The following is a 13,388-nucleotide window of genomic DNA, read 5'->3' on the forward strand; positions in this document are numbered from 1 at the left end:
TCCATAAATAGAACCCGTGACGTGGAGCAGGTACCGCCGTTTTGGACAATGCCACGACGCAGGTATAGACGCAGACATGCGAGGTCTTCTCGCCCCGTTCGCAGACACAAGAGACCCCACAAGGCCTCGGGTGTCCGCAGACGTGGGAGAAGATACCGTCGCAGACATTAGACAATCTCAATAAACATGTAGGATGAACATCAAAACTTTGGTCCAATCAAGTTTTTTTTAGATAACATATGTTGTTGTTGTTCTGTGTGTGTTTGTTATCAATGTTGTGGAAAAAAGTTAAGCTTAGTAAGCCATCAAGCACTGATCACTCGTAGAAGAGCACCAATAGGAGACAGAACTAATTAGAAGGTGTTATTATTCAGTCTGTACATCGAATAGAAGGCACTAACCACAAGGTGATCTTCAATTCATCTCTGTGTGAATGTGAACGGGGCGAGAAGACCCCCACTAACTGCATGTCCCTAGACTGTGGGAGGAAGCTCGAGAGAACATCCAGACTCCACACAAAGACCCCGGCCTGATGAGGCTAGGGTCCTGAGTTCGATACCCTAAACTGAACGCAGGACAGAGGAAGGGATGGGTGATGTTCATGTGCGCCCAGGTGTATGATGTGGCTCTTTGTCTGTGACTGGTTGGCTGTCCCAGCCCTGGCCCTTCATGTATTTCAGTAATGTCCTTTTCTCCCGTCTCGTTTCCATGTTTTTCCCTTGTGACCCATTCCTTCTGTCACGTGTGTTTCCCCCCCAGCCATCATGTTCTGCTTGTGCTTAGTTATGTCCATGTCTTATCTCCTCCAGTCTGCAAGTTGCATCCACAGGCAAGATTAATATACCCCTTCAAAGTGGTTTTTTTTTTCTTTTCTCTTGATATTCATTAAGCACTCTTTAGTTGTGTGTTTCAGCTCTCAGACTGATATTTATGCCCCATGATTAGCACTGTTAATGTGTTTGGTATCCAGGGAGCACATCCAGTGTTGGGGTGCCTGGTTATGATCCTCTCACTCATCCAGCCTATCGGGGCCTTGCTGCGCTGCGGACCACAACATCACCTGTATGTATCCATCTGTGTGTGTTTAATTAATATACTATATCATGCCTATACACATTTAAGAATACTCTGTTCAAATATTATTTAAAAAAAAATTAAAAATGGCCTCACTTTTTTTTTCTCTACAATTATTTAACAAATTTTGAAAACACGATAAACCAAAGGAATGGGGCAGTACATGCTTAATGACTAAATGCACTGCTCACTCGGCAAAGTGAGGTTATAAAGTTATTTGATAACCCTAAGAGTTGTATTCATACTTCAGCCATAAAAGTTTTTAAAATTTCAAACTTTTGCAAAGTGTAGCCTGCATGTGCTTTATCAGAGCACACTTTCACACTGAAACACCAAGTAGGAAACTAATTTGCACATGACTCGTGAAAGTTATTCCTTCCTCTTAGTAATAATGGTACTTTTAATAAATATAGCCTGGTTGTAGCTTTGGAGGCCAGACTCAGTAAATGAAATATTTTTTAAGTGAAATATAGATTTAGTAAAATTGTATGTTCAGTAATGATACTTGTTTTCATAAATTGGATGCAGGAGAAATCTTAGACAAGAACTTCAGAAGCTGATGATTTTATAGTTCTTCTCTTTTCTTTGATAGGAGGTATCTGTTCAACTGGACACATTTTTTAAATGCGGTGGTAATAAAATCTATAGCTGGTAAGCTTGTGTTTTACTTCATTCTACCATCTTGCATATATGCTAACATTTTCAATAGCAGACACACTGTCACCCATGCTGCTCATCTTAAAATGCCTGCTTCTTTGTGTCACACAGTGGCAGCCATATTTACAGGCCTGGACAGGATTGACAGTGATGATGGGTGGCTATTGAAAGTGATGGGTGGCTTCTTTGCCTGGGAAGTTCTCTTCATCATCATTTTGGAGGTCCATGATTGGGTAGTTAAACACAGAGGTAAGCCTTTTTTTTTGCATTTCAGTGATGAAGGAAAAAATCATCACTACCCATATACACTTTAATGACAAAAACCAATCTAGACCCAACAGTCCATTTGCACGGTGAAGAGCCACCTGATCAGTTCAGCAGCATTTAGCTGACTGAGCGAAGAGTATAACCCCTGTACACCTCAGAATGTGGTTGGATGGGTAAAATAAACAGCACTGTATCACAAGATTTTCTGTGTATAACACAGCAGCATCAAATATTTGTCACGGTACGGCATGGCACACCGTGGAAGGAGTGGGGAAGGAGGACCCAGGCGCGGTGCTCTACGTATAGACAGTGTTTATTTACAGAGGGTGATATCAAACAACAATAAATCCCCGTGTTTCTCCCCAGACTCCCGTGTCGTGTCCTCCAAGTGCTCTCTGCTCCCGTGTCTGCACTCCCGGTGCTCGCTGCTCCTTAAGCCTTCCACGCTCCTCCTGCGGGAAACAATAGCGGCAGCAGTCAGGATACTGAACAATGGCAGGCATACACTACACGACCAAAACCTAAACTGGGTAACTAACGTGGAGTCCCAAGCAATGATCCCGCGTCAGTGGGAGCTCCAAGACTCTCTTAAGTAGCTCCCCCGATGAGGCCTGATCAGCAGCAGGTGTGTGGCTTCGGGTGTGGCCAGTCCCCTTGCAGGGCCACACCCTCCAGGCCTGACGCCGCCTATAAACAAGTGCTCAGCCACCCACACACACATATACACAAGCACAGGGAAGGGGGAGCAACACCAAAATACACAGCAATAATAATAATAATAATATAATACAAGACTGCTCAGGGATCCTGGGTCGCCCAGTCCCAGGACCCTGACAATATTGGTATTTATGAATTGATGAGTGAAAACGCGTAAGAATGTCTCAATGGTAGTCTGCTGGAACAAAAGCTGTTACACTTTAACTGTGCTGAAGTACAGCGACAAAGGAATCTTTATCTTTCGATTTATTAAATGCATGAAAATACTCTGGGAATACTATACACGAAGGCTCAGCTCATGCACCACCAACCTAATGTTATCAGAGAGAACTTGCATTGAAATGTCTCAACTGAGACTATCCAATTTTGGACACGTGTAGTTTGACAATGCTGTGGCTCAATGTGTGGCTCAGTCACACAAATTATTTAAAAAAAATATGATCACAACCTCTTTGTGTCTACAAAAACTGGTTAATGTTTGGTGATTTTTAAAAAATGTTTTACCCCCCCGTGCCGCACACACTTTCCATGACCAATGGCAACTTGACATGCTAAATGTTTACATAGAGCTTCCAGCACATTGTTATCGTTCTGAAAGTTGTTGTTTTTTTGTTTTTTTTCAATCACCACAACTACTCAACTCGACTCAATTTTATTTAAATTGATTTCAAATTGTTCTTCTTCTGTTAAAGCTTAAAACTAATATCATAACTCAACCTGTATAAATAAAATGATTAAAAACATAGCTGACTGCTTTAGTTCACTTCAGTTAATGTGCCCTGCAATATTTCACTGTTCTTTGCTCTGGGTTTCAGATGATACTGCTGATCAAATGGAATCAGCATTGGTAAGCTGAAAGAAATATAAAAGCAAGCAATCACTGATTGCCACAAGATGGAGTATTTCTAATATAATTTTACTTTTTTTGTCAGGTCAAAGGTGACAGTTGCCTGATCGCTGTGTACCTTCTGGGAAACCTTTGCTTTTTGGTGGCACTTCTGGTTGGAATTGGAGAAAAATGAGCAGCAGCAGAATCTTCCAGAGTGTTTCCCTGTAGTTTTGTTGAATTTTATCATCAATTTTAACATACTTGATGAGAGACTGCACTGGAAATTCAGACCCACTGATGCATCAGTTGGCAAATCCTGGAAAGTTTCTCAGTAATGTCTTTAAAAAATATTACTTATGTTTTTTTTCTCTTTTGCTTTTAGTTGATAATTAAGGTGTACTTTCAATCAGCATTCAATTTCACTGGGCCAAGCATTACTGTCGTGTGTGTGTGTGTGTGTGTGTGTATAATATGTCTCACAGTTGCAAAGAAAGAAGTAGTTTCAGTCGCCTTTAGCCTCCACTCTGGCTGCCAGGTAAACCAGTTTCATTTTACAAGCTGGTTACATTTTTTAAGCCAAACAGCAATTTTGTATTAAAAAGTACTTTTAACAATTTTTCCTTTTACATTTTTAAATCAGGTCAACTCGACCCACATCATAATGGGAGGGTTAAAGCCCTTTTCACACATTAACATCTGTTAATATGACAGCATCTATGTATGAATCTGCACCTTTGTCACTTTCATTTGAAAAAAAAAAACTGTCATTGATTCAGCTCCTGAACTTCCCATTTAATGTACATTTTTTCATATATTTCTAATAATCTTGCTGTCAATAACAACTGACAATAAGACAACAAATTTTTAACTTCATTAAATTGAAAATTATGTATGTCAGTGTAGTAGTGTTAAATGCTTACCAGGTTCAGATGCAAATGAAGAAACTCCACTCAGGCAAGTCTGCTGGACCAGATGGAGTGAGTCCCCTCAAGGCCTGTGCCCCCCAGCTTTGTGGAGTCTTCCATAAACTGTTCATGCTGAGTCTGAAGAGGGTCCCAGTGCTGTGGAAGACATCAAGCCTCGTCCCTGTACCAAAGACGCCACGTCCCAGCGGCCCCCAGGATTACAGGCCTGTGACACTGACCTCCCACATCATGAAGACCCTGGAAAGGCTCATCCTGGACCAGATCTCACCCATTGTCAGACCACATCAGGATCCCATTCAATTTGCTTACCAGCCCCGTCTCACAGGACGCCATCATCTATCTGCTCAATCGTGTCTACATCCACCCGGACCAGCCGGCGAGCACTGTGAGGTTCATGTTTTTTTTACTTTTCCAGTGCTTGGTGATAAGCTAACAGCGATGCAGGGGGATGCTTCTCTAGTGTCCTGGATTGTTGATTACCTGACAGGAAGACCACAATATGTGCGTCTTCCACATTGTGTGTCTGACAAGGTAATCAGCAACACAGGAGCACCATAAGGGACCATCCTCTCCCCCTTCCTCTTCACCCTCTACACCACAGACTTCAGCCGCTGCACAGAGACCTGCATCTTCAGAAGTTTTGATGTAAATTTGTAAGTTTTGATGTAAGTAAATTTGCGGTCAATTTAGACTCAATTCAAAATCTCCTACTTGGGACGAACACTAAATGTAAATAGCTGACTTTCTAAATAAACCTATCCATCTTTGCAAGGTCAATTTTTGCTTTCATTAAATTCCAAATGTTTAGCCATAATTAGCTTAGCTGTCCTACTCTTGTTACTGCTCTTTCCTACTGCTGTTACAATCAAATGAACATCTCTGCAAAGATAAATTAGCTGAGACCTTAGGTTGATGGTAGTTACTAGCAAACACAGAAACGTACATACACTATATAGTACAGTTCTATGATACATCACCAAATAGAACAATTTGTGGCAATGCAGACAAGCAGAGAAACAGTTTAATTCGTTTAATTTGTTCACTTGATCGGAGGTGTGTTTCCTGCAGATATACAACATCGGATCTCAATGATTTTAAATGAGTAAAAGCCCTTGTGCGTTTAACCGGATTATTTATACCTTTAACATTCCAGCTTATAAAACGAAGAGCAGATGACTTTGCGAGCTTGCCATTCAGGTACCAAAATGCAGGTGCAGAAAAAATATGTCCCAACCTCTGGAATAATAAATCTTTCGTGCTTGAATCGATACGGTCCAATATCCTCTTTTCAGAGCTAGCAATAGCTCTCATAATCTCACTCATGTCATGGGGTGGTGCCTCCGGTCTGTCCTCAGCATGGTCCTGTCAGGATCTGACGGCGCCCTGACCGGTCGACCTGCCTGTGTGTGTGTGTGTGTGTGTGTGTGTGTGTGTGTGTGTGTGTGTGTGTGTGTGTGTGTGTGTGTGTGTGTGTGTTCACCCAGGGATTGACGGAGGATTTACGGACACTAAGGAAGCACTTGGAGGAGAGACGGGCACTCACTACTAGGGCTGGGTATCGTCACTGATTTCTAGAATCGATTCAATTCCGATTCACAAGGTCCCGAATCGATTCGATCCACGATTCGATTTAATTCGATTCGATTCGATTTAAATCTGGGAAATTTTGACAGTCAGAAATATTATAATTCAGATCAGTACATTTACATATTTTTGTATCAATAAAAAGGAAGCTGACACACGCAAGACTTTATCAAAGGTGTAAGCATCACAGCAGATGCCTTTGTGTCAAAGTAGCTGAAGATAAAACACAGAAAAACATGAAGGTGGTTTTCCTGGCCTGGGATTTTATAAAAATATTCTGCAGTACATCAAAAACGAAAGAAAACCATTAATCAACATATGAACATTACCTCTGAAGTTACAGAGGTTTTATTAGCGTTTTGCATTTTGAATAATTTTAAAAAGTTTAAATTTGTTCAGTATTGAACAGCAGAAATGAGGTTTTCTTTTCGGAAGAATGTAAAAGGGAAAAAAACAGCGGCCGACAGCGCTGTAAACAACGGTAGACTTGTGCATAACAAGCAAGCGAATAATGAAGAAAGCGAAACTGTTCTTGAAGTACACAGAGAGAGAGAGAGGGGGCGAGAGAGAGACAGAGAGAGAGAGAGACAGAGAGAGAGAGAGGGCGAGAGAGAGACAGAGAGACAGAGAGAGAGAGCTGTGCATCGCGGTGGAAGCAAAACAGTAAAAGTCAGAGTGAATTCATGACGATGTTTATGTGAATCTTCTTTTGCTGCTGGTTCGGTCAATATTGTTTGGAAAGAGATCAAACTAACAGCTTTAGAATCAGCGCATAAAGGGCGTGAACACAAAGCGCGGACCCGCCGACAGATCAGAATCAGTGAGCTGTCGGCTTTCAGCCCCGACCGTGTCCGTGCCGTCGGGTGAGAAAGGCGACATCTAAATGATTCTGATCCGCGGGTCGTGCTGTGTGTTTAAGTCTTTGTGCAGAATCCGTGTTCCTGCTCTCATTTACTGTCTTAGCTGTTTGGTGGTTCTTGAAATTTTGTGAGATGTCACCAGAGATTCTGGCATTTCGGGCAAAATAAATTTATATTAAAAAAATCGATTCAGGATTTTAATTAATCGATTTTACGTTATCCAAGCCATAATCGATCTTAATCAATGAATCGATTATAAAAACCCACCCCTACTCACTACCACGCACGGGCTTACACGGAAGGAGGGACGCACTATCACCATTGTTGCACATTTGAGCTGTTGTCACATTGCTGCACTGTAAATAAATGCACTGTCATTATTTCTGAGCTCCGCGCCTGAGTCCACTCTTTAACAACCGTGACAGGTCCGAGGCTTTTGCGGCCTGCTCTTTCCCCGATCTAGTTTTGCTCATATGTCGTACACCGTAGCCTTGAAGATGTAAAAAGTGCCTCAGAGCAGCACACGGGCGTGTTATCGTACTGTTGTTAAAAGTTCGTTAGTTTTGGAGCAATGGAATTATGAAACAAGTTAGTCCATTGAGGAGCCCTGTACAACACGTCTTCACATGGCTACCAGACACGCCCCCCGTCATTTTGTTATTATTCAATTCAGAACTGCCCAGACCAGACACAGTGACGTTTCACCAGAATCCCTTTGATCTCTGGTCTTCTTTATGACATCAGCACACGAAAACCTATAAATAGGGGAGAGGTTCTCACTCTTGTCAGTCTTTCAAAGAGAGTGGAAGAATTCACTAGGCAGGAAACTACTGGAAACTTGCGTTTCTGACACAGTTGACGGTATTTTTAAAAAAATCTTTTAGTTGGTACAGAGATTTAGCATCAACTTCAATTTGAAATATGAGTCTGTCAAATCCTGTTGTATGCAACATGAGAGCCGAGAACGAAAAACTTAAACAGCAAATCAAAGAGCTGAAAAATGAGAATAAAACTCTCAAACAAGAAAACTCTACCATACGTGACCTTAAAGTCGAGAACGCCGACCTTAAGGAGCAAAAAAGAGAGCTCATAAATGAGAACAAGATTCTCCAAAAAAACATTGAAGTTCTCTTCAAACGAAGTGGGTTCTCTAAAAACAAGAGGAAAAGAGACCTGCAACTAGAGAATGAAACAATTCACTTCAAAATTCAAGAGCTGGAATATTGGAACCAAATTCTAAAGGATTTAAACAGCTCCAAAACCAAAGAGATCCAGCAACAGAAAGAGGTGATGCAGGAAATGGAAGCAGAAATCAGAGAGTTGCAAAGCAGCAAGACAGGCTTGGTTATAAAAGTGGGAGACATGGAAAAGGACAACCAGTCTTTAAGAGAGGAAAATGATGTGACGGTAAAACGCATGTGTGAGCTGAAAAGGGACTTTGAAAAGGAAAAAGATGACATGCAACAGGAAATACAGGCTGTTAAAACTGAGCTCCATCAGGCAAACACAGCCTTTAAAGAGTTACAAGAGAGTGAAGAAAGAAAAAGGATCATGAATGAGGAAAACAAAACAACGGACAGTGAACAGCTCAGACAGACCCTGGAACGCCAATGCTTTGCACATGAAATTGACATATTGAGGCGGCATAACGAACTTCTTGAACAGGACCTCCAGGAGCTTTCCAAAAGGAGTGGTGATTCTCAAAAAGAACTGAAACCACACGATGAGGGTGTGAAAGGAGAATCACGGATCTCCAAAGCCACTGAGAAAGACTCCGAACATGATTTTGAAGTGACCAACAGAGAAAAGGAGTTGTTGTGCCATGAATTTGAGGAAATGAAAAGAGAGCTTGAAGAGGTCAAGAAAAATCAGTATGATTTACAGGAAGCCTTGAAAACAGAAGACATGGCGTTGCAAACCCAAGCTCAGACTCCCAAAGTTTCACAGGAAGAACATAACAATCTGATAAACAACTACGATGTCCAAGTTGACATACTCAAACAACAAAATAAGGCCTTAGAAAATACGGTTAGTGACCTTACCAAAAAGATGTGGAATGGACGGGAAGCGATGAGACAAATGGAAAAGAACTTTCAAGAACAAATGAAGCTACTCGAAAATCTCCGAGGAGAATTCGAGGAAATTTAGCACAACTAGGACTTTGGCCCTCCCTATTAAAGCTGGTTAACGCAGGTTCAATAGGGCTATAACTTAGACAATGGAAGTTCATTTGATTTAATTGGCCCAAAATGAGTGACTGCACCCAGACACTCAGTAGCAAAAAAATTACAGAGATTCAAGAGAGAAAACTGTTTCTGCATAGACTCCTATAGTACTGCAAGTCGTGTCATCGCTTGGTGTCCTGCATAGAGTGCAGGTTTAAGGTATCTACGTATCTTTCAGAATTAGAAGCTATGCTGCGTCAGGGGTTATAACAGCTGTGCCCCCCCCCCAACCGGTCGAGGCAGATGGCCGCCCCTCACTGAGCCTGGTTCTGCCGAAAGTTTCTTCCTGTTAAAAGGGAGTTTTTCTTTCCCACCGTCATTGGAGAAAAGCGCCTGGACTTCTTTAACTTAAAGAAGTCCAGGCGCTTTTCTTTCCAAGCTCCTTAGACTACTATGGCCTTGATGACTGATAACCTTCACAGACACTGTCATCAAGGGTTTGCTCACAGGGGATCATCTGATTGTTGGGGGGTTTTCTCTCTTATATTGTATGGTCTTTACCTTACAATATAAACAGCCGAGAAGCGGCTATTTTTGCGATCCGGTGCTTTAGAAATACATCTTAGCTGAACTGAACTCCATAACATCTGGACCGAAATGCCTACACACAACGGTAGGCATTTCAATCAAGAGCTCTGTCCAAAACGTTCAATGACAAGCATCAGCACCAGGATTGTTTTTTAGCTCACCAACAGTTCATGTTCCCTACCCATTTTTTATTGTAACTGCAACTTTGTAAGACTGGGTTGGGAGATGTTCTTGTGGTGAGCTTTTATTTACATAATTGGTTTCTTTAATAGTGAAATAAAATAAATTTGTATAACTGGAAACAGCGTTCTCCTGTGTGATTATCACATTGTATTCTTTAAACCATATAACAGAATATATAATATATATAATTTACTCATAGTAATATTAATATCTAATGTGATTGAGTTTCCTTATCTCTACTTATGTGCTGATGTGTTCACTGAGGCCATTGTATGGTCCATTTTGGCTGCATTTCCATGTTTTAAACATGAAATTTGCTTATTTAAAGGGTGTCTCATGTATCTCTTATGCAGAAATATGTGTTGCCTAGCTGGACAAATGTAGCACAGGTCTACTATTATTGGTCACGTGTGTTTTCCCCCCCAGCCATCATGTTCTGTTTGTGCTTAGTTATGTCCATGTCTTATCTCCTGTCCCCTTTTCCCTCTGTATGTATTCACAGTGTACGTGTTCCTCGTCGGCTCGTCATGCTAAGTCTGCGTGTCTTATTCCGTCATGTGTCATGTATCACTCCAAATCTCACTGACTTTAACTAATAATAACTGTTTGCTGAGTGTTATGTCTAAAAGGTATTGCACAATCGCCTCTAGTAGAGGATCAGGTTTGTTTTCCACTGATAATGGATTTTAACATGACTGACCAATGATTGTGGAGCACGTCAATGTAGGATCTTATAAATACAACGAGCAAACTTAAATGTTTTAAAATGTTCAAAAAATTAATGTATTATATTTCTGAAGTATGACGGAAGGAAAAAGTTACATTTTTTTCATATTTTAAAAAAAAATCCATGGGTTTAATGGGTCCATCATCACTATATTGAGGGCCTTGTATAATAGCCCAACTGAAAAAGTAAACATTAACGGTGAACTTTCAGATGCTTTCAAGCTTGAAAGGTCCACAAGACAAGGATGCCCACTGAGTCCACTCTTATTTGCTATTTTTATAGAGCCATTGGCTGAAAGGATTAGGCAGAATGGTAACATAAAAGGGATTAATATCACTGGAAGTGAGCAGAAATTGGCCTTGTTTGCAGATGACATTTTGGTTTACTTATCAAAACCTACCGAATCACTTATGGAGCTCATGTCAGTGTTAAAGGAGTATGGGCTATACTCGGGATATAAATTGAATATACAAAAAACACAAGTTCTTAGTAGCTTTTATAGCCCTCCCCAGAATCTGCTCAACAAATACAAACTAAGCTGGGACAAAAGAACTATCAAATATCTGGGCATAAACTTATCAATGGATATAACTAGCTTGGAAGAAATCAACTACCCCCTACTTAAAAAAGATATCATGCTAAATATTAGCAGATGGTCTATCTAAGCATTTCTTCTAGAGTGGACATCATAAAAATGAATATGCTCCCAAAGATATTAAACTTATTCCAGTCTGTTTCTATAGAAAACCCTGAGTGGGGTTTGTAGAGTGGGATAGGACCCTCTCAAGATTTATATGGGCGGGTAAAAAGCCAAGAGTTAAGTTCAAAACACTTCAGCTTCCCAAAGATAAAGGAGGATTAGGCATCCCTTGCCTACAGGATTACTACAGGGCAACACAAATAAGAAATCTGGTGGGCTGGTGTAAACCCGGATACTGTTCAACAGAGACACGAATCTGGCATTGATATTTGACATCACAACAGAGAGACGAATCTGGCATTAATATTTGACATCACAACAGAGAGACGAATCTGGCATTGATATCTGACATCACAACAGAGAGACGAATCTGGCATTGATATCTGACATCACAGCAGAGAGACGAATTTGGCATTGATATTTGACATCACAACAGAGAGACGAATCTGGCATTAATATTTGACATCACAACAGAGAGACGAATCTGGCATTGATATCTGACATCACAGCAGAGAGACGAATTTGGCATTGATATTTGACATCACAACAGAGAGACGAATCTGGCATTAATATTTGACATCACAACAGAGAGACGAATCTGGCATTAATATCTGACATCACAACAGAGAGACGAATCTGGCATTGATATCTGACATCACAACAGAGAGATGAATCTGGCATTAATATTTGACATCACAACAGAGAGACGAATCTGGCATTGATATCTGACATCACAACAGAGAGACGAATCTGGCATTAATATTTGACATCACAACAGAGAGATGAATCTGGCATTGATATCTGACATCACAACAGAGAGATGAATCTGGCATTAATATTTGACATCACAACAGAGAGATGAATCTGGCATTAATATTTGACATCACAACAGAGAGATGAATCTGGCATTGATATCTGACATCACAACAGAGAGACTGGATGTCAATGTCAGAAAGATGACTGATGTCAGAACCCTCTAAATCTTGTAATTTACAGATGGTAAATGGCCTGTATTTGCATAGCGCTTTACTAGTCCCTAAGGACCCCAAAGCACTTTACACATCCAGTCATCCACCCATTCACACACTGGTGATGGCAGCTACATTGTAGCCACAGCCACCCTGGGGCGCACTGACAGAGATATTTAATTCCAAATGATTTGACTGCATCATTGCGTCTTTGAGTTATGACCCAAACTCTCTATCAACTTTGTGAATAAATTCACGTCCCCCTGTGACCTCATAATTACACCACAGTTCAGATGGCATGAATGAGTCATGAGGTCACACCAACAGTGACAACATCAGCAGTGACATCACTAAAGTTGCCAGGTGAGTCCATAAATAGAACCCGTGACGTGGAGCAGGTACCGCCGTTTTGGACAATGCCACGACGCAGGTATAGACGCAGACATGCGAGGTCTTCTCGCCCCGTTCGCAGACACAAGAGACCCCACAAGGCCTCGGGTGTCCGCAGACGTGGGAGAAGATACCGTCGCAGACATTAGACAATCTCAATAAACATGTAGGATGAACATCAAAACTTTGGTCCAATCAAGTTTTTTTTAGATAACATATGTTGTTGTTGTTCTGTGTGTGTTTGTTATCAATGTTGTGAAAAAAAGTTAAGCTTAGTAAGCCATCAAGCACTGATCACTCGTAGAAGAGCACCAATAGGAGACAGAACTAATTAGAAGGTGTTATTATTCAGTCTGTACATCGAATAGAAGGCACTAACCACAAGGTGATCTTCAATTCATCTCTGTGTGAATGTGAACGGGGCGAGAAGACCCCCACTAACTGCATGTCCCTAGACTGTGGGAGGAAGCTCGAGAGAACATCCAGACTCCACACAAAGACCCCGGCCTGATGAGGCTAGGGTCCTGAGTTCGATACCCTAAACTGAACGCAGGACAGAGGAAGGGATGGGTGATGTTCATGTGCGCCCAGGTGTATGATGTGGCTCTTTGTCTGTGACTGGTTGGCTGTCCCAGCCCTGGCCCTTCATGTATTTCAGTAATGTCCTTTTCTCCCGTCTCGTTTCCATGTTTTTCCCTTGTGACCCATTCCTTCTGTCACGTGTGTTTCCCCCCCAGCCATCATGTTCTGCTT

General features: G+C 41.3%; 1 protein-coding gene and 1 long non-coding RNA gene across 2 annotated transcripts; one reads left to right on the forward strand and one right to left on the reverse strand.

The window, feature by feature from the left end:
* Positions 1-932: 932 nt before the first annotated feature.
* LOC143419388 (putative ferric-chelate reductase 1) lies at positions 933-5,763 on the forward strand. Its single transcript, XM_076885904.1, has 5 exons — positions 933-1,062; positions 1,667-1,725; positions 1,843-1,980; positions 3,531-3,562; positions 3,648-5,763. The coding sequence occupies exons 1-5, from the start codon at positions 938-940 to the stop codon at positions 3,735-3,737; spliced, it is 444 nt and encodes a 147-aa protein (XP_076742019.1). The 5' UTR covers positions 933-937; the 3' UTR covers positions 3,738-5,763.
* On the reverse strand, positions 2,296-3,653 carry LOC143419390 (uncharacterized). Its single transcript, XR_013099354.1, has 2 exons — positions 2,538-3,653; positions 2,296-2,450 (listed from the first exon to the last, which is right to left on the reverse strand). It is a non-coding gene; the product is annotated as an uncharacterized LOC143419390 (long non-coding RNA).
* Positions 5,764-13,388: the final 7,625 nt, after the last annotated feature.

Source organism: Maylandia zebra, linkage group LG1 (assembly GCF_041146795.1).
Source record: "Maylandia zebra isolate NMK-2024a linkage group LG1, Mzebra_GT3a, whole genome shotgun sequence".
Lineage (NCBI taxonomy): Eukaryota > Metazoa > Chordata > Actinopteri > Cichliformes > Cichlidae > Maylandia > Maylandia zebra.